This window comes from Myxine glutinosa, chromosome 13 (assembly GCF_964187855.1).
Source record: "Myxine glutinosa chromosome 13, kmMyxGlut1.1, whole genome shotgun sequence".
Classification (NCBI taxonomy): domain Eukaryota; kingdom Metazoa; phylum Chordata; class Myxini; order Myxiniformes; family Myxinidae; genus Myxine; species Myxine glutinosa.
The window spans coordinates 16,127,055-16,154,091 of NC_136273.1; the positions used below are offsets into that span (position 1 = coordinate 16,127,055).

At 43.2% G+C, this 27,037-nt stretch overlaps 1 protein-coding gene across 1 annotated transcript in view; it reads right to left on the minus strand.

Moving 5' to 3' along the window:
* Nucleotides 1-763: 763 nt before the first annotated feature.
* LOC137438627 (nucleosome assembly protein 1-like 4) overlaps nt 764-27,037 on the minus strand; it is a 75,191-nt gene continuing 48,917 nt past the window's right edge. The window contains exons 4-10 of the mRNA XM_078766984.1: nt 7,387-7,528; nt 7,173-7,220; nt 4,813-4,950; nt 4,583-4,654; nt 3,872-4,011; nt 3,378-3,523; nt 764-771 (exon numbers count right to left, since the gene is read on the minus strand). Of these exons, the coding sequence (XP_078623110.1) occupies nt 764-771; nt 3,378-3,523; nt 3,872-4,011; nt 4,583-4,654; nt 4,813-4,950; nt 7,173-7,220; nt 7,387-7,528 (694 nt within the window). The remainder of the gene's footprint in view (nt 772-3,377; nt 3,524-3,871; nt 4,012-4,582; nt 4,655-4,812; nt 4,951-7,172; nt 7,221-7,386; nt 7,529-27,037) is intronic.

Consider the following 27,037-nt stretch of genomic DNA (forward strand, 5'->3'; position numbering starts at 1 on the left):
CTTTGACTCATCTGTCCAGAGCACATTGTTCCAGAAGTGCTGGTCTTTGACTAGGTGTTCATTGGCAAGCTTTAGTCTTGCCCTGACGTTCTTTCTGGACAGCAAAGGTTTCCCCTGGCACACCTCCCATGTAGATCAAATTTGTGCAGCCTCTTTCTAATGGTAGGCTCGTGCACTTTGACATCAACGGTGGCAAGAGCTACCTGTAGGTCCCTTGATGACATTCTGGGGTTCTTAGAGACTTCTTTCAGCATCTTGCGGTCTGCTCTCGGGCTGAACTTGCAGGGACGGCCTGGCCTGAACAGGTTGGCAGTTCTTTGGAATCTTCTCCACTTGTAGATGATCTTCCGGACAGTCGAATGATTGATTTCAAATTGTTTGGAGATCTTTTTAAATCCCTTCTCGTAGGCATCTATAACCTTCTTTCTGAAGGCCTCAGAGAGCTCTTTTGATCTAGGCATGGTGACGCCGCACACTTCAACAACAAAGAGCAAACCAAACTAAATGCCTGAGGTTTAAATAAGACAGGTTCCTCCAAGATCCTCTCCAACGATGTTCTAATCATTTGCACCTGAGCTGGTGCACCTGATTCTAATTTTCGGTACTTGAAGTAGTGATAAATGTAGGGGTGTACTTACTTTTTCCACATGCGAAATTTGCATTTATGTTTATTTAAATTATACAATGGACTACAAAATGTAAATGTTTCATGATATTTGTTATATTATATCACCTTTATCTATCAATATTGTTGAAATGAAGATCACATAGCTGTATGTCAAAATATGTTGAAAAAGTCAAAGCTTTACATGGGGTGTACTTACTTTTTCACGTGACTGTATACATATTACATGTGTGTGTGTGTGTGTATGTATTATATATATTATATATATAATATATATAATACATACAACCTGTCTCCTTCCTCCAAATCCTGGTGGCGTCTGGTCAAATCTGTTTCTGGTGTTTGTTCCCCCTCCATCCCCTCCCTTACCTCAAATGGCCACACAGTTGACATCGCACGTGACAAAGCCGAATGCCTCAACTCTGTGTTCGCCTCGAAATCCTTAGTCCCAAACCCATCTCTCTCTGTTCCCACCTTTCCCAGTCGAACCCAAATGCTCCTGGACTCTGTGTCCTTCTCTCCTGACAAGGTGGAGGAGTTTTTGTCAAACCTTGACTCTGATTCTGCAACTGGACCAGATGGCATCAGCCCACGGGTCCTAAAATCCTGCTCTGCCGCTCTATCTCACCCTCTCTCTGTGCTTTTCACCCTATCTTTTGCTCAAGGTCATCTGCCAGCATCCTGGAAATCAGCTAACATTACCGCTTTACACAAAAAAGGTGCAAAAACAGATCCTTGCAACTACAGACCAATCAGCCTGCTCCCAATTATCAGCAAAGTCATGGAATCCATCATTGCTTCGGATATGAAATCTTTCCTCTTCTCCAATGGCTTGATCTCTGATCATCAATTTGGTTTCAGACCAGGTCACTCTACTCTGGACATGCTGCTTCTGCTGTCTCAACAATGGATGGAGGTCCTGAATGCCAAACAGGAAATCAGAGCTGTCTCCCTTGACATATCAAGGGCCTTTGATACGGTCTGGCACCCAGCTCTGCTCACCAAACTCTCCTCCTATGGTATCCATGGAAATCTCCATGCATGGCTTGCGGACTTCCTCTCTGGTCGTAGTCAACGTGTGGCCCTGAATGGATTTCTCTCATCTCCCCTTCCTGTTCAGGCTGGAGTTCCCCAAGGAAGTGTGCTGGGCCCTGTGCTTTTTCTGGTCTTTATCAATGATCTCTCTGACTCTCTGGAAAATCCTCTCTATCTCTTTGCTGATGACTCCACTCTCTGCCGCTCCATTCCTCTTCCCTCAGATAGGCAGTCTGCAGCCTCCTCACTCTCTGAAGACCTGGACAAAATCACAGACTGGTCAAACAAGTGGAACATGTCTTTCAATCCTGCCAAATCTCACTCTCTTACTATGTCTCTCCGAAAAGATCGACTGGACAACCCTCCCATCTACTTTCTCAACAATCCTCTCCAAGAAGTTCTGTCACTCAAGCTTTTGGGTCTCACTATCTGCCATGATCTTTCTTGGGAAAACCACATTTCCAAGCTGGCCTCCAAAGCCAGTCGCCGACTGGGCATCCTCCGTCGTGCGAAGTCCTTCCTCGGCACACCTGAGCTCCTCACCACATACAAGGCTTTCATCCGCAGCTCAATGGAATACTGTTCTCCCCTATGGGCTGGTGCTCCTGCCTCACACCTGGCTCGGCTTCACGCTGTTGAATCCAAAGCTTTCAAAATCATTGGAATCTCCCGCGATGAAGCTATCTCTGAGGGCCTTTCACTCACTCACCGCAGGCAGGTAGGTGGTCTTTCTGTCTTCTACCGACTCCTCTCCGGCCTTGCTCCCCCAGCTCTCTCCGTGCTCTGTCCCCCAAATATTCCTACAGGTCGCACAAGATCTGCCAGCAACCCTCTGATGGTTAAACTGCCGAAATCTCGGCTCTCTGCTCACCTTCACCTTTCATTCCTCTTTTCTCCCGCCTGTGGAACAAACTCCCACACTCCCTTCAATCCCTCTCCTCCCTCCAGGTCTTTAAAACAGCTGTTCACCACCATCTCTTATCTTCCCCCATCCATAACCTTGATCTTTTCTACCCCCACTAATTCACCCCAGATCCACCTTGTTTGAAATTCCAACTTATTTCCTGGAAATCCTGGCAGTGTCCATATGTTTATACCTCTCCCACCCCCCCCCCCCTTCACATGCCTCCCCCCCTTCACATGCCTCCCCCCTTCACATGCCTCCCCCCAAAGCCCTCTCCCTCCCACAGATCTCTCGATGTCTCCATGTCTCTCGGTCCCTGCTCTCAAATGTTGTGTTTGTGTCCTTCCCCCTCTCTCCCCGTCTTGTCTGCCGCTCCCGATGTTATTTGTTTTATGTGTCTGTTTGTCTTTCTGTGTGATTAATTTTCGCTCTTTCACGAGCCTCGATCTTGTATACAAAAAAAAAAAAAAAAAAAAAAAAAAAAAAAAAAAAAAAAAAAAAAAAAAAAAAAAAAAAATATTATATATATATATAATTATATATATATATATATAATTATATATATATATATATATATATATATATATATATATATATATATATATATATATATATATATATATACATATATATATACATATATATATATATATATATATATATATATATATATATATATATATATATATATGTATGTATATATATATATATATATATATATATATATATATATAATTATATATATATATAAATGAAGAAAATGTAAAAATGGGAGTAAACAAAGGAACAAGCAGAATTTGTTTTTGTATATACCTTTTGGAGGATTGAAAAAGTTGAAAAACGAGTCATTGGGAATTTCTTTTGTGACCGTTCGGATGATTCCTCGGCTACGGTGTTTCTGCGTCTTCTGTAACAAGCGCACCGTGACATTTCGCCCTTTGTACCACGCAATGGAACACCTGCCGGATCACCAAAAAAACAAATATTCCACAGGGATGCCTGTGATACATTGAAAGTCAAAGTGAAAGTACAAGATGACACCAAAAAAAAAAAAATCGGAATGTAGAAAGAAACTCCTTTTACATAATAATCAATGAAGAATACTCAAATTGGAATATAAATTGTGGATAAAGATGGGAAAATAAGACAACATGGCAGACTGAAGGGTTTGACAAGTTAAACAAAGAAGAAAGTTGTTCCTGATTATGGAACAAATGCAAAAGCAACTGGCATGAGATGAAAAAATAAAACAATGAATGAAAAAAGAAAATTATTAGATAACAATAGATTATAGTGGAGAGCGATACCCTGTGCATGAGATTATTTCAGGGCCATCAAAAGATAACAGATTGCTTGAATCAAACTCATTCTTCAGATGGTACGTCTTGGTAAGAGTTGAGTTGCTGAAATATTCATTTGGGGAAAAGCAAAAATCCAGCTGGTAGCTCTGCAGACAAAAAGAAAAAAAAGTAGTAACAATGCACAACGAGAACGGCACTCGGTAGAGTGCATAACTCTGCCAGGCTGAACAGTTTATGCTTTGTACCCCACTGCGAAGCCAGATCTGGACCTAAACCAAAATCGAATCAGCTTGTTTTTGTCACCTAACCAACTCATCCACCAAGTTTCTTCATAATCCATCCACAACTTTTTGAAATATCAGACTATATATCGTTTTTGGGCCCCATCTCTCAATTATGAAGAATCACTTTTTAAAATTCACGTATCTGGATCTGTAAACAATCAAATCAATGCGTCCTCATCATACACCCAATCTGTCCTCCTAGTTTCGTCCGAATCCGTCCACTACATTTCGAGATATCCTGCTCACAGTGAAACAGACAGAAACAAGGGTGAAAACAAACTCTGTCCACATCGGTGGCAGAGGCAATTATTAGGCAGTGAATTAAACGCCAATTAATTACCCAACAATTTCCAGAGAAAGCCATGAACACCACTATGCAACAATAAGGTCTTCAGGAATAATGAAAAGAAAAGGGAATCACCATCAATCATACCATGGGCTCCCCAGGAGATGAGTAGATAACACAGACATCTTTGAGATACCTCAGGATTGGCTTGTCGTGTTCCTGTGAATGTGAAGCACGGAGTCAAGACAGGAACTCAAAACCACACACTACAGAACAGAGACCTTAAAGCATTGGCAAAATGAGGCTTTTTGTACTCTGAGGTGACACAGAATGATGCCGTAACAATTATGGCAAGTCCAACTGAAATTGCTTGATACCTGAATCATATCGCTGAGTTGAGGAACATTGCTGAATATAGTAAGCCAGAAGTTTGGGATCCCTGCAGGCATATTGCTATTGGAAGCAACTGCACTGCCTCCCGGTCCATCAAGCCACAATTTGGCCTCCAACTCAGTCTGTACACAAGCAGCATATTCATGAAACAAAACATGGCTTTGGAAATAAAAAGCAAACAAACCTTGCATGATCACATGCACAATCAGTTTACTATGTAGCATGAATTGTGAAATGTAGCGTGAATGACATGTCTCATTTCTCGACATCCACAACTCCCTTCTGTGAGCAATACATTTAGCGTATTATTATTAAAATAATATATTTTTAAACATGGGGAGGGGGTGGGAGGAAGGTGCGTTAATAGGGGCAAAGCATGAACAAACACCAACAGCATATTTACCTTTTGACGAGACCCTCTCACAGACATCACAATAACTGCACATGCCATGGCTTGCTCTGGAAGCTCTTGCTTTTTTTCTTTTCCAAATCGAGCCAAAATGTTCGACAGACAGACCAAAAAAGCATTGTTTTCTATTGGAGCCAAATAATACTTATTGGACCCAGATGGAATTAAAGGTAGAAGGAAGAGACATATGGAAATGCTGTTGAATGCAGAGAATGAATGGGATGGCAACACAGAGAGTAACCCAGTTTTAGGACCGACAGAGAAGATAACTGAGAAGGAAGTTGAGGAAGCGATAAAAGCAATACACAACAACAACATGCATTTTAAAGGCCATTTTCCCTGCTAGAGCGGGGGTTAGCCTTGCGGTCCCCATGACAATCTTCTCCATTTTGCCCTATTTTCTGCATCTCTCCTTGTTAACCCCCTTGCCCGCATTTCTTCTTCCACCATCTTTAGCCAAGTCTTTCTCGGTCTTCCCCGTCTTCTACTTCCTTCTACATTCATTTCCATCACTCTTCTCAACCAGTCACTTTCATCCTTCCTCAACACATGACCAAACCATCTCAACCTGTTCCTCTTCACAGCATCAATCACAGGCTCTATTCCCATCATCTTTCGCAATTCATCATTTGTCTTCCTCTCTCTCAACGATACTCCGCACATCCGTCGAACCATTCGCATTTCCACCCTTTCCAACCTTCGTTGCTGCTCTACGTTCATTACCCATGAATGTACATGCGCAATCGGAACAAATTCAAAGACAAAGTATTGATAAACTACAGGCTCGTGTTCCAATTCATGTTGAAGACATGACATTCAATTGAAATGAAGTTGTTCCTCAATTACAAACTGACGTTTCTGGACAGAAGAACAGACAGACATAAGTGAACCAATTGCCTAACCCTGCTTTTCCCTTTGGGTGCATGAGGTAACTATGGAGGACTATTTAATACAAGAAATAAAATAAAATAAAATAAAATAAAATCGCACCCATGTCCGAAGTAAGCAGTTCAGTTTGGCATTTTAATATGAAATAGGCAAAGCCTAGAAACAAACGAAACCCATTAGAATTACCCTTTAGAATTACTCTTTATAACCCTCTAGAATTACACATGGTGGGGGTTAGAGAGGTTCTTCATTTTTGACGGATGGACCAATTGGAAGGACATAGCCAAATATTCAAGCAGTTTCACCGCTTAAAATTTTATTCAAACCGCTCTTTAATTATTGATTTAGAAAGATGGGTGGGGGGGGGGGGGGGGGGGGGACACCAACAACATGGCCAAATAACAAAATAGATGGAGACGGACAATCCAGAGATGTGGGTAAGATCAAGAGTAGGAGCGGAGGAGGACAAGATGGATACAGGAGCAAACTCTCAGAAAGGTAAAACTGGAAATTTGGAAGGAGTTGGGCTTGTGGGTGGGGAGAAGGGATGGCAGCAGCAGAAAAGATAATGGTTTTGGATGGGGGATGATCTGCTATGGTGGTGAATAGCTGTCTTGAAAACCTGGAGGGAAGAATATTGAAGAATGTGGAAGTTAATTCCACAAGTAGGAAAAAATAAGAACGAACGAGTGAAGTGTGCAGTGATTCTGGATTTTGGGAGTTTCACCAGGCACTCAGAGGGTGCAAGACCGATAGACTGGATGCACTATAGAAAAGCCACATCCTTCACCCCCACCCCCCCCACCCCCACCCCCACCTATTCCTGCATAGGGTGTGCCCCCATCATGGAAAAAAATATTTCTCCAGCAGTCATAATTGTGATGTTTTGACAATGGTGAACACCAGCAGAAGCCCGACATGCATTACAATCATCCATATTTTCCTCTCCAGGTATTTTCATTCACTTACCCAATCTCGGCCCTGCAAGCACGTATACAGGTAGACACAATTATGCCTTTGCTCCTGCATTCAGAAATCTTCACTTACACTAATATCTTCCGTTGGTTCTGAGTCTCCCATGACTATCTGCCTTCGCTGAAAAAATATTGTGCCAGTGTTAGAACCAAAACATGCACGGAGATCAGCAGCAACCTCAATACACAATTCCAAATAAATAAATTAGATGACAGTAATCAAGGCATGAGGTAGGAAAATAGTGAGGAGGAGAAATTAAAAAGAATGCAAAAGCATTTTCTAGTACCCTCTCGCGCAAGTCGGCACAGCACAACACCAAATTCCGTTCCAGTTCATGCAATTGCCGATAGAAGTCCACCTCAAAATGCATTTCCTTGGCCTTCAATGCATGCAATGCCCACACTCTTTTGTGCAAAGGCACTGGAAGGCTGCGGCCGTAATGGGAGAAATAATGGGGAGGAAAGAGAACAGAAAAAAGTAGGATTCAGAGCACCTTTTCCCACGCAGTCTTGAGAAAATAAGAACATGGAAAGGATCTTTTCAACTTTTGCTTTGCGTTTCCAAGCACGATCTACGAGCCACCATTTTGTCTGACTATCGGTATTCCCCAAAGCTGAAAGACCCTTCCCATGTCATTTTTTCCCCTCAAGATATTTGATCGAGTCAAGATTTGATTGGTACTGCAAAAAACATTTGATTGGTCGTGCTAAAGTGAAGGTTTTTGAAAGCGTAGGGAAAGTGATTTGTGTTCTACAATATTCAAGTATGTAATTAAATTGAAATAAAATAAAGGTTTTAAAGGCCGTAGCAAAAAAAATTAAGTTCCATAAGATTGCCACCGTTTATGCACGGTCTTTGACACCACCTTATTTAACACGTTAGATTAGTTATTCGTGCATGTTTGTTAGTTCTTGGAAAATAGACATATTAGAACAACTGTCAATTAGTTCAGAAACAGTAAGGCTCCTGTTTGGAATGATTTTAAATTTTGTTTGACTGCCGGACAGGCAGACAAAATGAAAAAAATTACCTTACTCCTCTGTGCTCATGCACGATCAGGATGAGATTTGGTAGAATTTGCCAAATTACTGCTAAACTGCAGGTCTGTATTCCGATTTGTGTTCAAAATATAACATTCAATTGAAATCAAGTAGTTCCTCGATCATAGACTGACTGACGTCTGTACAGACAGACGAGGTGGACAAATTGCGTCTGTTCAGAAAGACAAGGTGGAAGCAAGGAGGGAAGGGTTTGGGGGATTCAATTCTGATTTTAAAAAAGCAGGATTAAACACGTGTGTGTGTGTGTGTGACTGTGTGTGTGTGTGTGTGTGTGTGTGTGTGTGTGTGTGTGTGTGTGCGTGCGTGCGTGCGTGCGTGCGTGCGTGCACGTATATATTATTGCGGTTCTCCAAACGTCGGCCTTCCCCTTATTAAGGGGGGATTAATCCCCTTGTCTTTTATCTGGCCGACGCGATCCCGGGGGCTATAACATCCTTCCCGGGCAGCGTTAAATAGGGTTGTTGGTCAAATTTGGTCCTATTACCTACATACTAATGCTGACCGGAAACGAGGAAATAAATCCCGCCCGAACCACGGCGTTAGTGGACACGCCGAGCGAAGCGAGCCGTGATTCGGGCCGTTAGCAGGTACTAAACCCGATTGTAAGCGGTTACTAATCGTGCCACGCTTACCCAATTGAGAAAAGACTGATACGGTCAAATTGAGAGGAAACCAGGAAGAACAGGTAATTTATTAACACTTTGTACAATTAGAAGAGGAAAAGAAAGAAGGGAATGTACAGGGAAGAGGAAGAAGCAGATACACAGGGCAGCCTTAATAACAGTCTTAACTTATTCCCTGGACACGGGCCCGTTCACTCTCAGGGTCACTCACACGGGGTTTGTAGATGGTGGTGTTGAGGGTCCAAGGGTCCACAGCTCGTCCGGTCCCCGACTCGTACCGTGCAGATGGTGGAATACGGCAGGCAGCTCTCCCCGTGGCGTAGGCGCGATGCGGACAATTATATCTCGGGGGATCGGTTGGCGATTAGATTCGGCGTACGTAATACTTGCACCTGCGCCTTTATATGCGCGCCCGGTAAGGTTACGATCGATGCGCCACTTCCCCAATGTCCTTCTGCACGCTGCAGTCCTCTGCAATGAGTGCCGCGCGCCCGCCCTCTATAAAGCTTGTTGCCACAGCGCGTCTCTTCCTCTCGTAATTACTCAAGCGTCTCTCCCGTAACTCAACTCTCGACCAGGTCAAGCGCCTCTCTCTCCCGCTCATAACTTGTTCACAATGATCACAGTTGCGTCCGTTCTCACAACTCAGGTACAATGTTCAAGCCCTCTCTCTCCTCATAACTGAGGTGGGGGCCTCGCGCAAGGGGTTATATTGCCACGCCCAGCGAACCCTCTCGAATCTGTAGCCACACCCTGTCAGGCGATCTCACTCGAGCCCTGGTTGGCTGGTGAGGACTTACCGGCTCCGCCTTGATGGCTGCTTGACGTGGCCGCACCTCCACCCTTGCGCTCCGCCCCCTTTTTGGGCCTTACCTCGTGGCCTTTGGGCTGGTTTGAGCGGAAGCCCAACGAGTTCGCGAAGGCTGCTGGCAGCCTAAAGAGCGAGGGCGATGTACAGACTGGTTAGCGCTTAATGGCGTCGATTGAAGGGAGGCTGCAAAATGGACGTATGGGGCCTACTCTTATTTGTTTTACACAACGCAGATGCAACTATTGGACATGGCCTTATCTAAACACATACTATGAAATAACTAACGTCCTAAGGTGACCTAAGCGTTGCTTGTGGCCTATCTATGGGGTGCAACCTTTAACCTTTAATGATGTTACCCGTGTTGTTGGGCTAGCGGCTAGCCAGATCCCTGGTGTTGGGCTAGCGGCTAGGGTGCCGGCTTAGGATCCTAGGATCCTGGGTTCGAATCTCGGTCGATCGCCGAATTAATGCCAGGGGGGTTGACTCAGCCTGTCATCCTTCCGAGGTCGGCTAATTGAGTACCAGTTCACTGGTAATTCCCTGTTTGTCGTTGAAGGCGGCAAAAAGGGTTGGCGTCAGGAAGGGCATCCGGCCGTAAAACATTGCTTCAAAAAGGGGACCAAAAAACAACAACTACCACGGTCCCCGAAAAGGCCAACCCCCGCTTTGCGGGGAGAAAATGGCCTCTAAACGGTGGGTTTTTTTTTTTTACCCGTGTTGGGTTCTCAAAACCGCAACAATATATATAAATATATATACACATATAAATATATATACACACACATAATATATATATATATATATATATATATATATATATATATGTATATGTATATATATATATATATATATATATATATATATATATATATATATATATATATATATATATATATAAATAAATAAATATATAAATATATATATATATATATATATATATATATATATATATATATATATATATATATAATTATATATACAGTATATATATATATAACTGTAAGAAATAGTAGAAACTCCAAAGTACGAGCAGGGCGTCTCATTTGTATTGAATATATAATCGTTAGATTAAATAAGATGCGGACGTAGCTTCAGGACGTCGATCTTTAATCAATTAAAGATCGACGTCCTGAAGCTACGTCCGCGTCTTATTTAATCTAACGATATATATATATATATATATATATATATATATATATATATATATATATTTTTTTTTTTTTTTTTTTTATATATATACTGAAACGCAAAAGAAACTTACCACCTTTGAAACCTTTAAATATCAACAATAACACTGCGTGTAGTAAATGTGTGAACTTATTTGTGGACAATAGTGTCCTCACTGTCAGACAAAACGGTCACGGATGGTCACTTGAACCTTCAATGGTCACTTCATAGCACAGCTGTTGAACAGCCGTTTTGACTGTCAGTGATTAGCCAAGGGGTACGGGATGATTTTAATGAGCTGCACGTGATGTCTTGATATTGGCTTTAAAAAGGCCAGTGCAAAATGGGCATTTCAATCAACATGCCACGATTGTCGAGGGATCAATGGCAGCGTGCCCTGGGCATGCTGCAAGGCGGACTGAGCTACCGTGAGGTGGCACGTCGCCTTGGCTGTTCACACCAGACGATATCGGCCCTGGTGGACAGAGACACCCTCCACAACTCTGCAGATGACAGACCTCGATCAGGGAGGCCAAGAGTCACCACTGCAAGGCAGGACAGGCAGATGGTCCGAAGTCACCTGCGGGATCGATTCCGTCCAGCATCCCGCACTGCGGCAGAAACTCCGGGGCGTGCAAACCCACGGATCTCCAATGATACTGCACGAAGACGACTGCATGACTATGGTCTGACTGCCAGAGGACCATACAGAGGCCCCGTGATGACGGTTGCCCATCGCCGCAACCGTCATAAATGGTGCCAGCAGCATCAGCGGTGGACCTTGGCGCAGTGGAACGAGGTCGCTTTCAGCGATGAGTCAAGGTTCTGTGTGGACAGTCCTGATGGGCGTGAGTGTGTCTGGAGAAGAACTGGCGAGCGATATGCCGATTGTTGCGTGCGTCAAGCCAACAGGTGGGGTGGCCCAAGTGTGATGGTGTGGGCAGCCATATCAGGCTGGTACAGGACGCCACTGGTGGTTGTGGATGGGAATCTTAACGCCCAGCGGTATGTGGATAACATCCTGCGACCTCATCTGCTGCCATTCCTGCTAGACCACCCAGAACTGAGAACCTTTCAGCATGACAACGCTCGTCCCCATGCTGCTCGCTTTACCACTGCATTTCTCCAAGGCGAGAACATCAACACCATGCAGTGGCCTGCGCTCTCCCCTGACCTGAATCCCATAGAGTACCTGTGGGATGAGCTTGGGAGACGCGTAGTTGGCAGGGCCAGGACACGGGCAGAGCTGCTTCAGACATTGAGGACTGAGTGGGACAGAATCCAGCAGAAATCCATCCAAAGACTGGTAGGCAGTATACGCCGACGATGCACTGCCTGTATCCAAAACAATGGTGGCCATACACGCTATTGAAAGGGGACAGACATTGCACCCTGTGCTGTTCTGTACTGTAGAACAAACTGATGAGATGGTGTATCTTGGTCAAAAACCTGACATGTCATCAATAAAATGCCAATGTTTCAATTAGCAATTGTTGGTTTGTTTTATTTTGAACTGTTACAATTTTATTACATTTCAAACAAGTGGTAAGCTTCTTTTGCGTTTTCGGTCTTTTTGAAGTTGGTCAAAATGGTCAAAATGGTCAAACTTTTCGGTCAAAATGCCCATTTTGCACTGGCCTTTTTAAAGCCAATATCAAGACATCACGTGCAGCTCATTAAAATCATCCCGTACCCCTTGGCTAATCACTGACAGTCAAAACGGCTGTTCAACAGCTGTGCTATGAAGTGACCATTGAAGGTTCAAGTGACCATCCGTGACCGTTTTGTCCGACAGTGAGGACACTATTGTCCACCAATAAGTTCACACATTTACTATACGCAGTGTTATTGTTGATATTTAAAGGTTTCAAAGGTGGTAAGTTTCTTTTGTGTTTTCGGTCTTTTTGAAGTTGGTCAAAATGGTCAAATTTTTCGGTCAAAATGCCCATTTTGCACTGGCCTTTTTAAAGCCAATATCAAGACATCACGTGCAGCTCATTAAAATCATCCCGTACCCCTTGGCTAATCACTGACAGTCAAAACGGCTGTTCAACAGCTGTGCTATGAAGTGACCATTGAAGGTTCAAGTGACCATCCGTGACCGTTTTGTCTGACAGCGAGGACACTATTGTCCACAAATAAGTTCACACATTTACTACACGCAGTGTTATTGTTGATATTTAAAGGTTTCAAATGTGGTAAGTTTCTTTTGCGTTTCAGTATATATATATATATATATATATATATATGATACACACACACGTGTATACATAGTGCCTATAGAAAGTCTACAACCCCTTTCAAAATGTTCACCTTTTGTTTTTTGCCTTATGGCCTGGAAATAAATTGCATTAAATCAGACAACCTTTATCCATACCTTTACCTTTATTTATTAGACTCATATTCGAAATAATTTTCCCATATTAGACTCATACCTTTATTTACACATTGTAACTCACAACCGCAAACTGAAAAACAAATTCCACAAATTTAATAAAAAATACAAAACTAGCATATCTTGGTTGGATAAGTGTCCACCGCCTTGAGTTAATACTTGGTGGAAGCACCTTTGACAGCAATTACAGCTGTGAGTCTGTTGGGATAGGTCTCTACCAACTTTGCACACCTTGATTTGCCCATTGTTCTGTACAAAATTCTTGAATCCCAGTCAAATTGCGTGGGGAACGTTTATGGACAGCGATCTTCAAGCCATGCCACAGATATTCGATTGGATTTAGGTCAGGGCTCTGACTGGGCCACTCAAGGACATTTATCTTTTTGCTCCTTAGCCACTCCAGTGTAGCTTTGCCTGTGTGCTTCGGGTCGTTGTCATGCTGAAAGGTGAACTTTCGTCCCAATTTCAGGCTTCTGGCAGACGGCAGCAGGTTTTCCTCTTGGATTTTTCTGTATTTTGCTCCATTCATTTTCCTTTCTACCCTGACAAGTGCCTCACTCCCTGCTGATAAGAAACATCCCCATAACATGATACTGCCACCACCATACCTCACAGTGGGGATGGTGTTCTTTGGGTGAAGTGCTGTGCATATAGGCCCAAAAGTTCCATCTTGGTTTCGTCAGACCACAAAACTTTTTGCCACATGGCTTCAGAATCTTCAGAGTGGTTTTTTGCATACCTCGAACAGGACTGAAGGGTGGGCTTTTTTGAGTAATGGCTTCCTTCTTACTACCCTACAATACAGGCCAGACTTGTGGGGTGCTTGGCGCATCGTTGCAGAGGAACGGGCAGGATAATGACTGTACCTGAGTTGCTGTGTTGTCATGATTTACACCAATCATAAAACAAACAATTATTTTGCACAAATTTATTTGTAGTGTTTGTAATATTACATTTTTATAAGCAATTTAGGTTGAAGATTTAGGTCAAAAAAAATTAATACAATTTCAAAAAAAGAACCCCCTCAGCACATACATACGGGAGGGGTAGGTGCAGACTGGAAGTTTGGGACGATTGCACCTCACCACCACGTAATTAAAAACACCTCACCACCACGAAATTGAAAACACCTCACCACCACGAAATTGAAAACACCTCACCACCACGAAATTGCAAACACCTCACCACCACAAAATTGCAAACACCTCACCACCACGAAATTGAAAACAGGTCACCACCACGTAATTCAAAACACCTCACCACCACATAATTCAAAACACCTCACCACCACGTAATTCAAAACACCTCACCACCACATAATTCAAAACACCTCACCACCGCATAATTGAAAACACCTCACCACCGCATAATTGAAAACACCTCACCACCTGCACTTACCATGCCAGTTGGCTGGGTGTGGGTACCTCTCTCACCAGCCATGGCTCTTCAGCAAAGGACTTCTGCGACTCACTGGGACTGACACAATCTGTCAATTTCCCGACCCGGATCTCAGTCAATGGAGCATCTTCTCTTCTGGATTTGGTTATGACAAACTTCCCTGAAAATGTCTGCTGCTCTTCTTCTGCTCCAATCGGCTCATCTGATCATGTGCTTGTCAAAGTGGACATCTCTCTGACCATTCTCAGAGAGCCTCCTCAGCGTCGACGAGTCTGGCATTTCACTCAGGCCAACTGGCACGGTCTTCAAGCAGCCATCAATCATCTGGACTGGTCTCCCATCTCTACCGCCTCTGACATCAACTCATCCTGGGAATTCTTTCAAAGTAAATTGCTCTCTCTCATGCACAGATTTATACCATCTCGTCTTCAGTTGTCATACCCTTCCTCCCGTCCATGGTACACGGAATCTTGTGGTGAGGCTGTTGCCCTGAAACAACTTGCTTTTGTCTCCTGGAAAGCAAATCCAACGGAAGGAAATCTCATTTCCTTTCACAAAGCCCGAAACAAGTGTGTGTCCACCCTCAGGAGAGCCAGGAAACAATATCTCACCTTCTCAAGACCGAACTCTCTTATCTGTCTCCCTCTTCCAAATCCTGGTGGCATCTGGTCAAATCTGTTTCTGGTGTTTGTTCCCCCTCCATCCCCTCCCTCACCTCAAACGGCTTAACGGCTGACTCCGCACGTGAAAAAGCTGAATGCCTCAACTCTGTGTTTGCCTCTAAATCTTGTGTCCCAAACCCATCCCTCTCTGTACCCACCGTACCCAGTCGTACCCAGCTGCTCCTGGACTCTGTGTCCTTTCCTCCTGACAAGGTGGAAAAGTTTCTGGCAACCCTCGACTCTGATTCTGCAACTGGTCCTGACGGCATCAGCCCACGGGTCCTAAAATCATGTTCTTCTGCACTTTCACTCCCTCTTTCTGTTCTCTTCACCCTCTCTTTTGCTCAAGGTCATCTGCCATCTGCTTGGAAATCAGCCAACATCACCGCTTTGCACAAAAAAGGTGCAAAAACAGATCCCAGTAACTACAGACCAATCAGCCTTCTCCCAATTATCAGCAAAGTCATGGAATCCATCATTGCTTCAGATATTAAATCTTTCCTCTTCTCCAATGGCTTGATCTCTGATCATCAATTTGGTTTCAGACCTGGTCACTCTACTCTGGACATGCTGCTTCTGCTTTCTCAACAATGGATGGAGGTCCTCAACGCCAAACAGGAAATTAGAGCTGTCTCCCTTGACATTTCACGTGCCTTCGATACGGTCTGGCACCCTGCTCTGCTCTCCAAACTCTCCTCCTTTGGTATCCATGGAAATCTCCACGCATGGCTGGCGGACTTCCTCTCTGGTCGTAGTCAACGTGTGGCCCTGAATGGGTTTCTCTCATCTCCTCTTCCTGTTCAGGCTGGAGTTCCCCAAGGTAGTGTTCTGGGCCCTGTGCTTTTTCTGGTCTTCATCAATGATCTCTCTGACTCTCTTGAAAATCCTCTCTATCTCTTTGCTGACGACTCTACTCTCTGTCGCTCCATTCCTCATCCCTCAGATCGGCAGTCTGCAGCCTCCTCACTCTCTGCAGACCTGGACAAAATCACAGACTGGTCAAACAAGTGGAACATGTCTTTCAATCCTGACAAATCTCACACTCTTACAATGTCTCTCCGAAAGGACCGACTGGACAACCCTCCCATCTACTTTCTCAACAATCCTCTCCAAGAAGTTCTGTCGCTCAAGCTTTTGGGTCTCACTATCTGCCATGATCTTTCTTGGGAAAACCACATTTCCAAGCTGGCCTCCAAAGCCAGTCGCCGACTGGGCATCCTCCGTCGTGCGAAGTCCTTCCTTGGCACACCTGAGCTCCTCACCACATACAAGGCTTTCATCCGCAGCTCAATGGAATACTGTTCCCCCCTCTGGGCTGGTGCTCCTGCCTCACACCTTGCTCGGCTTCACGCTGTTGAGGCCAAAGCTTTCAGAATCATTCGAATCTCCTGCGATGTAGTCAACGCCGAGGGCCTTTCACTCACTCACCGCAGGCAGGTTGGTGGTCTTTCTGTCTTCTACCGACTCCTCTCCGGCCTTGCTCCCCCAGCTCTCTCTGTGCTCTGTCCCCCCAATATTCCTTCAGGTCGCACAAGATCTGCCTGCAACCCTCTTCTGGTTAAACTGCCAAAGTCTAGGCTCTCTGCTCACCTTCACTCTTTCATTCCCCTTTTCTCCCGCCTCTGGAACAAACTCCCCCACTCCCTTCAATCCCACTCCTCCCTCCAGGTCTTTAAAACAGCTGTTCACCACCATCTCTTATCTTCCCCCATCGAAAACCTTGATCTTTTCTACCCCCGGTAATTCACCCCAGAGTCCTTGCAGTGTTCATATGTTTTAATCCTCTCCCACCTCCCCCCAAGTCCTCCCGATGTCCCTGCTCTCAAATGTTGCGTTTGTGTCCTTCCCCCTCTCTTTTGTGTCCTTCCCCCTCTCTCCCCATCTTGTCTACCGCTCCCCTTGTTTTTTGTGTTTTGTGTGTCGGTTTGTCTTTTTGTGTGATTAATGTTAGCTCTTTCATGAGCCTCGATCTTGTATACAAAAAAAACCAAAAAAAAAAAACCTCCGCCACGTAATTCAAAACACCTCACCACCACGTAATTCAAAACACCTCACCACCACATAATTCAAAACACCTCACCACCACGTATTTCAAAACGCCTCACCACCACGTTATTAAAACACTTCACAACCACAGAAACAAAAGTTTGAGGGAGTACTTCAGTTTCAACACAGACACTGCCCAGATATGTAGATATATAGAAAGACGAGCTTGGCTTGGCTCGGCTCGCTGCGCTCGCCTTACCACGCGTCGTTACTGAGGAAAGGGCTTATTTTAGCTGAGGATAATGACTGTACCTGAGATGCTGTGTTGTCATGATTTACACCAATCATAATGCAAACAATTATTTTGCACAAATGTATTTGTTGTGTTTGTGATATTCCATTTTTATAGGCAATTTAGGTTGAAGAATTAGGTTGAATGTTTTTTTTTCCAAGAAAGAACCCCTCAGCACATACCTAGGGGAGGGGTAGGTGCAGACTGGAAGTTTGGGACGATTACACCTCACCACCACGTAATTCAAAACACCTCACCACCAAGTAATTCAAAACACCTCACCACCAAGTAATTATATATACCTCACTACCACGTGATTTAAAAACACCCCACCACCACGTCATTTAAAAACACCTCACCACCACATAATTCAAAATACCTCACCACCACATAATTCAAAATACCTCACCACCACGTGATTCAAAACCACCACAACGTTACTAAAAACACTTCACAACCACGGAAACAAAAGTTTGAGGGAGTCGTTAAGTGACAACACAGACACTGCCCAGATGTGTCGATATATAGATAAATGACTGTACCCGAGTTGCCGTTTTGTCATGGTTTAAACCAATCATAATTCAAACAATTATTTTGCACAAATGGGACGATATTTTTTTCCCGAAAATATTTTTTTTTATATATAAAAATATATATCTATAAAAATATATATTTTTCCCGAAAAAATTCCCCACAAAAAAATTGGAAATTTTTCAAAAAAATACCCTTAGGACATACCGACGGGAGAGATATGTGCATACCAGAATCTTGGTACGATTTCACGAAAGTTTGAGAAAGTAGTTCAGTGACAAGACAAGACAACACAACATAACACAGACACTGCACAGATATATATATATAGATGACTGACTGTACCTGTGTTGCTGTTTTGTCATGGTTTACACCAATCATAACACAAGCATTTATTTTGCACAAATGTATTTGTAATATACATGATATTACATTTTATAAACAATTCAAGTTGAAGATTTAAGTTGAAAATAAAAAAACTTTTCCAAAAAATTAAGAATTTTTTTTTTTTTCCCAAAACTTTTCAAAACAATACGCGAAGGATATACACACGGGAGAGATAGGTGCACACCAGCAGTTTGGTACGATTTCGGGTAGGAGGCCATAAGCAAACAGACAATGCAGAAATGGTGAATGAAAAACAATAAATTCCACATTCCTGTGCCACCTGAAGTCGAACATCAAGCATGGACAGCAGGTTCGTAAAGGACTTCCACAAAAAAACGTACCCGTTTGAATGGTTCTATACCCAGTCAATGGCAAATCTGCATATGGCAATCCACGAATGTCAAGCTTAGAAAGTAGAATCCCTCACGTCATTTCCTCCTTCACTTGAACTCAATATCTCCATTTTCATTCCAAACAGCATAACTCCAATCACAACTTAAATTGCATCATTATAAAAAATAAACTTTTAACAACGTTTGTGACAAAAAACAAATATTTAAATCCGGATGTGAAGTAGTTCCGTACGGTTGGGTGAATACAATTACGAATTCAAAATCGTAATTGTATTCACTCAATTCCAAACGTTATTCCAATCATAAACTGATACTTTAACAAAATACTGTTTCAAATGACGATTGTATTGAGATATTATATTATCAAACCAGCTCATTACCGTCATCTGTCCATTTCCGGATTCACGGCAGGTTCGTATCGAGTTAATTTCAAAATCATAATTTTATTGAGGAATTTTTGAAACCTCCTACCTACCTTACAACATCCGCTGGGACCCAAAAACGTTCCACAGGAGGTGTGACGGGGCTAGCCACAAAACTGAGGGAGTAGTTTGGGGACGGACAGCCAGACACTCCTGTTTGTTTATTTATTTACATATATATATTTTTATATATTGTTGCGGATTTGAGAATCCTTTGTTGTAAATATCACCCTCTGTAAATAGTGTAATGATCCTTGTAAATACCTCCGTTAAGTGTAAAGGTCAAAGGTCATCCCCTTAGTTAATCCATCGCAAGCACGTAGGCCACCATATACCCTTCTAAATAGTTATTTCTTATTCTATGTAGTTTAAGGCTCTGTTTCCCACTAGTTGACCCTGCATTGCACCGAATTGAAATAAGATAGATCCCTCCGACACGACACGCCCATGGCCTCTTCAAAGCGCCAGTATGGCGGCGTTCGCCACTACTGCTTTGGGCGGTTTTCTGCGGCGTTCGCCACGACTGCTTTGGGCGGTTTTCTTCACCCCAAGACTCCATTAGGCACGCGGTCAACTCGGGGGAGAAGGGCGTGGCCGGCCCATCGTCTTCAGGAGGTGGAGCCAGGAAGCCCTTGCGCCCAACCAGGACTCGGTGGGCACGGCTTGGTAAGGTGTGGTCATGGCTTGGTAGGGCATGGCTATATAACCAATGGGGGGAGAGCCCCCACCAGCAGACGATTGGGGCAGCAGATGAGGGAGGGAGCCAGATGAGCGAGGGAGCACGAAGGCAGTTTCTGTCAGGAAGGCGCTTGAGTTGGTAAAGAGAGACGTGCAACCTGCGGGAGTACGAGTGAGGGAGACGCTGTTTCCAACCAGCCTTGCCACGTCACGCTCCGACGCGCTGCTGCGAACATCCCGGCGGTGTGGACCCGAGGGTGGAGAGTCGGCGGCTGCTCGCTCCCGGCCCGGCGGTTCTCCTGCGTCCAGCTGAACCTTCCTCTCCTTCCAGCCATTCGTTCCTGCCCTCATTCATCCATTTGTGTACGTGAGTTTGTTTTGTTTGTCTTGTCTGGGGTTTTAAGTACGACTGTATAGGTAAGCTAGAAATTGCTCTGTGTCCTTCTGATCCTTCCATTTCCCTGTAAATTGCATTTGATTGCTTTTCTTCCTTTAGTCTTGTGTAAATAATAATAAATCCTGTTCTTCCTACCTTGCCTTCTTTCCTTCACATCCGTTCGTCCTTGTCTTTTCCATCATTGAATACCTGTGGCACGATTTGGCCAACGCAGAAGAATCGGGTCTAGTTTCTGTTAATGGTTCAAGCCGTGGCTGCTAATCCGCTCGGCAAATTAACATCTTGTCCGCGGTCTCGAACCAGGTTGCTCACCTGCCTCTCTGGAGGGAGCTGGGCAGCTTCAGGACTCACGTCGGTCAGTCGCAGACAAGGGGATTAATTCCCCCTTGGTAAGGGGAAAAGGGGCCGACGTTGAGATCCGTAACTATATATATATATATATATATATATATATATATATATATATATATATATATATATATATATATATATATATATATATATATATATATATAAATAAATAAATATATATATATAGATAGATAGATAGATAGATAGATAGATAGATATTGTTACGGTTTTCCGCCGCCCTTCCTACCCTTACCAAGGGGAGATTAAGCCCCTTGTTCCTTCGGGGCCGGCGTAACCGAGACTTGAAACGCCCCTCCCGGGCAAACGCAAGGTAGGGTTTCGGGACAAGTCTCGCACGTACCTAAATACCTGCGCCGCCGCGGAAGCGGGGAATCAAGCCTCGCACGAGCCACGTGTAATTTGGGTACACTGAGCGGAATGCGTACCACGTGGTCTGTGCAGTTACCGTTAGTATTGGAACCCGATTCGAGCGGTTTTATTCGTACCACGCTTAGTCAATGATGGAAAACACGAGACGTTCGAATAAAGGAAGAACACTATTTAATTGTTATTTACACAAGTATGTACAAGTCGGTAGAAAGCAGACACAGAGCAGAACTTAAGCAGTCTTATATTAATCCCAGACACGGGTCCGATCACACTCACAAAGGGGAAATGCAGGTAGGATGGTGTTCATGCGCTGCCTTGGTCGTCCAGGAATGGCTTCGCCCGGCGTGGCTCTCCACGGTCACAGCACGTCCCGATGAAGGCAAGCAGGTGGTGGGAGGGATCCTCGTAGCGCGTCTCTCGAACAAAGGGGCAGATGAGGCAGGCGGTTTTCGGGACGTGCTGTGACCGTGGAGAGCCACGCCAGGCGAAGCCGTTCCTGGACGACCAAGGCAAGTTGGCACGTCATATATATATATATAATATAATATAATATATATATATATATATATATATATATATATATATATATATATATATATATATATATATATATATATATATATATATATATATGGGCTTATCTACGGCATTGGGACATTTGTGGCATGCCTCTGCCCTCTATTGTTAACTGAACTGACGAAAGCACAATGATTTTTTGTCGTACAAAATATTAAATTCAGATGTGGCACACCCTGGAGAGATACCAGAGATAGTTTGGTGCAAATAAAATACTTCGTTGGATTTTTATTTCAAATGAAGTTCCATGTCCACCCTCCTACAAAAGGGTGAAAACGTGACACGCCAACATATATCAAAATAAAACATGATTAGAATCACATATATGAGGTCAAGTTCTTTCCCTTATCTCTATAATAATAATTACAACATCATTAAGTAAACTTATCGCGTTTTTTTTTTTTTTTTTAAGTCGTTTAATATTTTTTCTGAATTTTCAAAAATGTAGTGCACGTTCGTTATGGCGTCTGTCCCCGAAATTACGAACGTGAAAGATAGGTTTTCACTGATTTGTTGTTAATTTTAATTCATATTTTCAAGTTCTTACAATTGTGTAGAACACCAGCTTCATTATGCTGCAGATGTTTTTTGCGTGAAGAGATGATCGTTTGCGAACAAAACGATCGCAAAATGTAGAATTGCATTCTGTCCCCGTTACCAACGTTACCATATGTTCAATATTATGGCAGGTAGGTTTATGCAGATCCAGTTCAACAGAAAGTCTCTCGATTTTGATAAATTTACGGTATACATGACTGATGGATTGCAAAGCTGTATTATGATGTATTTTAAAGGTGTTCAATGAGTATTTTTTTGTCTGTCTGTCCCCGTTCGTAGCGTTACCATGCCTGAAGCGTGAGCTATCTCTGCCGGCATAATTTATTATAAACAAAAAGTTATCCTTATCTTTATAGTTTTGGATAGTGTGCACTCTAAAGAATGAAATATGTAAAAATGAGAATCTGCTCATCAGCTTCATTTTTTGTCCTCCATGTAACACAAATATACCCCATTACTGTAGATAAGCCCATATATATATATATGTATGTATGTATGTATGTATGTATGCATGTATGTATGTATGTATGTATATATATATATATATATATATATATATATATACAGTGAACCCTCGTTTATCGCGGGGGTTACGTTCCAGAACCCCCCGCGATAAACGAAAATCCGCGAAGTAGCGACCATTTTTTTTTTTTTTTAATATATATATTTTAAAGCATTATGAACTCCCCACACTCTTATTAACCTTTCCCATACTCTTATAAACACTTCCTATACTCTTAAACACTTTTTACACTCTTAAACATACGTAATTTTAACAACATATAAAATTCTAATGGGTACTCACCATTGAAGATACTGTAGCTACCCATGGGTTCCCCAAGCAAGACCAGCATCAGAATCTCCTTGCTCCAGCCGGTGACGTCACCGGCGGGGATTCCCGGCGCGAGAGTGGCTGGTCACGTGACCGCTAAAGCGTGCCGCGCTTTGCGGGTATAATCAGCTACACCTGTTGATCACGTGACCACCGATTCACCGAAGCACGCCACGCTTGAGAGGCGTGGCTTTCGGTTTCTGGTTGTGCTTTATAATGCAGCCCGATAAATGGGCTTTTCAGTGTTCCCGAGTTGGTTTTGAGAATAAATATCTTCTCGGACGAGTTTGTGTCTTGCCCGTCATTTCGTCCGTATCAAGCAAGAGCCCCGGCTCTTCAATACTACAACTTGCGTGATGAAGATGATGATGAATTAGCTGTGCAGTACTGATGACGATGAAGGTGATGACGATGATGAATGTACTGGCGTTTTCCATACGCACGACTCTTTGTCTACCCTTCTACTGTACACTATGTACAGTATTTTATTTCTTGTAATATGTTTTAAATACTGTATTTTTCTTATTTCTTTACGTTTTTTAATTTTTTAGGCTAGAAAATGCTTATTTTACCACAAAAATATTTAAAATAATAGTATATAAAAATACATTTATACCGCAAAATCCCGCGATATAGCGAAAAATCCGCGATATAATTTTACATATACATACTAGCGAGAAAAAACCGCGATGTACCGAATCCGCGAAAAGTGAACCGCGATATAGCGAGGGATGACTGTATATATATATATATATATATATATATATATATGTATATATATATATATATATATACATATATATATATATATATATATATATATATATACATATATATATATATACATATATATACCGTATATATATATATATACATATATATACCGTATATATATATATATACATATATATACCGTATATATATATATATATATATATATATATATATATATATATATATTATATATATATATATATATATATATATATATATATGTATATATATATATATATATATATATATATATATATATATATACATATATATATATATATACTAGCAGAGGTACCCGGCTTTGCACGGGAGTGGGAGGAGGAGGGGAGGGGGAAGAGGAGGGGAGGGGAACGGGGGGGAGGGGGGAGGGGGAAGCGGGGGAGGAGGAGGGGAGGGGGAAGAGGAGGGGAGGGGAATGGGGGGGGAGGGGGAAGGGGGGAGGGGGGGAGGGGAAGGGGGGAGGGAAGGGTGCGGGGGTGCCCAGGGGAAGAAGGGCCCCTCCCCTCCCCCTCCCCCCCCTTTCCCCTCCCCCCCTCCCCTCCCCCTCCCCCTTCCCCCTCCCCCCTCCCATCCCCTTCCCCCTCGTTCCCCTCCCCTTCTCTTCCCCCTCCCCTCCTCCTCCCCCTTCACACCAGGGGGGTTGACTCAGCCTGTCATCCCACCGAGGTCGGAAGTCGGAACTCATTGTCGTCAAATAAATGTAGCCTGTATGTTTCACTCTTTGTCACATGCCGTTGGTCCCATGTCAATCGGATGAAGTTGAAAAATTAACGTTACGAAGGTTCTCTGGGACGTACTGATTCCGAATAATGAAGTTGAAAAATTAACGTTCCGAAATACGCTAATTACGCTAACAGAAGCGCTGGAGGGAGCACTGCGCTCCCTCCCTTAGATTCCCTCCCTCTTCTGCTAGCGCTAATTACGCGTAACACACTAATTTTAAAACCCGAAGTTTTTTTAATTTTAAGGTGTGCTGTAGTCAGAAGCGCTAGAAGCGCTGCGCTCCCTCCCTTCGAATCCCTCTCTCTTCTGCTAGTGCTAATAATACGCTAATTTTAAAACCCGAAATTTTTTAAATGTTTATGTCTCCGTGACATTCCTGGGACCATCCCGAGTCGAACAGTACTTTCCGCTCGCAAATCCGTCCACGGGTTCTCGAGATCTTAGAGATCGTAGATAGATCAGGATACAGACACAGAGGCCAACTCTACTTTATATATATAGATTCTGTATACATATAAATATATATATATACACATACAGTCACGTGAAAAAGTAAGTACACCCCATGTAAAGTTTGGACTTTTTCAACATATTTCAACATACAGCTATTTGATCTTCATTTCAACAATATTGATAGATAAAGGTGATACAATATAACAAATATCATGAAACATTTACATTTTGTAGTCCATTGTATAATTTAAATAAACATAAATGCAAATTTCGCATGTGGAAAAAGTAAGTACACCCCGACATTTATCACTACTTCAAATACCTAAAATTAGAATCAGGTGAACCAGCTCAGGTGCAAATGATTAGGACATCATCAGAGAGGATCTTGGAGGAACCTGTCTTATTTAAACCTCAGACATTTAGTTTGGTTTGCTCTTTGTTGTTGAAGTGTGCGGCGTCACCATGCCGAGATCAAAAGAGCTCTCTGAGGCCTTCAGAAGGAAGGTTGTAGATGCCTTCGAGTCTGGGAAGGGATTTAAAAAGATCTCCAAACAATTTTGAAATCAATCATTCGACTGTCCAGAAGATCACTTACAAGGAGAAGATTCCAAACAACTGCCAACTTGTTCAGGCCAGGCTACCCCAGCAAGTTCAGCCCGAGAGCAGACAGCAAGATGCTGAAAGAAGTCTCTAAAAACCCCAGAATGTCATCACGGGACATACAGGTAGCTCTTGCCACTGTTGATGTCAAAGTGCACGAGTCTACCATTAGAAAGAGGCTGCACAAATTTTATCTACATGGGAGGTGTGCCAGGAGGAAACCTTTGCTGTCCAGAAAGAACATCAGGACAAGACTAAAGTTTGCCAATGAACACCTAGGCAAAGACCAGCACTTCTGGAACAATGTGCTCTGGACTGATGAGTCAAAGGTAGAGCTATTTGGCCACAGTACCAGAAGACATGTTTGGCAAAAACCAAAGACAGCATTTGACCACAAGAACCTGATACCAACTGTAAAGCATGGTGGTGGAAATATTATGGTTTGGGGCAGCTTTGCTGCATCAGGGCCTGGGCAGCTCACCATCATAGAATCCACTATGAATTCTTCATTGTACCAGAGGGTGCTTGAGGATAATGTGAGTCCATCTTTCGGAAAGTTGAAGCTCAACCGAAGGTGGACCTTGCAACATGACAATGACCCTAAACATACCAGTAAATCCACCAAGGAATGGCTGAAAAGAAAGAAATGGAGGGTTCTGGAATGGCCAAGTCAAAGCCCGGATCTAAAACCCATCGAGATGTTGTGGGGGGGATTTGAAATGAGCTGTGCATGCAAGAAACCCCTCAAACATCGCACAGCTGAAAGAATTCTGCATGAAGGAGGGGGCAAAAATTTCTCCCAGTCGATGTCAGAGACTGGTAGACAGTTATAAGAAACGCCTACTTGAGGTTGTTTCTGCCAAAGGGGGCAATACCACCTTTTAGAGCCAAGGGTGTACTTACTTTTTCCACATGCGAAATTTGCATTTATGTTTATTTAAATTATACAATGGACTACAAAATGTAAATGAATGAAATATGAATGAATCAATGATCATTTTAAGGCCATTTTCCCCGCAAGAGCAGGGGTTAGCCTTGCGGGCCCCATGACAATCATGATTTCCTGTTTGAGGCAATGTTTTTTTTTTTATGGCTGGATGCCCTTCCTGACGCCAACCCTTAGTCGCCTCTTACGAATGCGTAGGGATACGGTGTACCTATTCTAAGCCGGGGTACACACCGGGATCATTCATCCCCAAGAAAGCTGGTACTCAATTTGCCGACCTCGGAAGGATGACAGGCTGAGTCAACCCCCCTGGTGTTAATTTAGCGATCGACCAGGATTCAAACCCAGGATCCTAGGATCCCAACCCGGCACCCTAACCGCTAAGCCAACACCAGGCTACAAAATGTAAATGTTTCATGATATTTGTTATATTATATCACCTTTATCTATCAATATTGTTGAAACTAGGACGTGCCCGTACGTGGGTGCCCGTTCCTTGGTGCGGCCCAGCATCTAGTCGAGACCCAGTCACCCAGGCCGATCACCCATTCCGACCCCAAATTCCTCATCG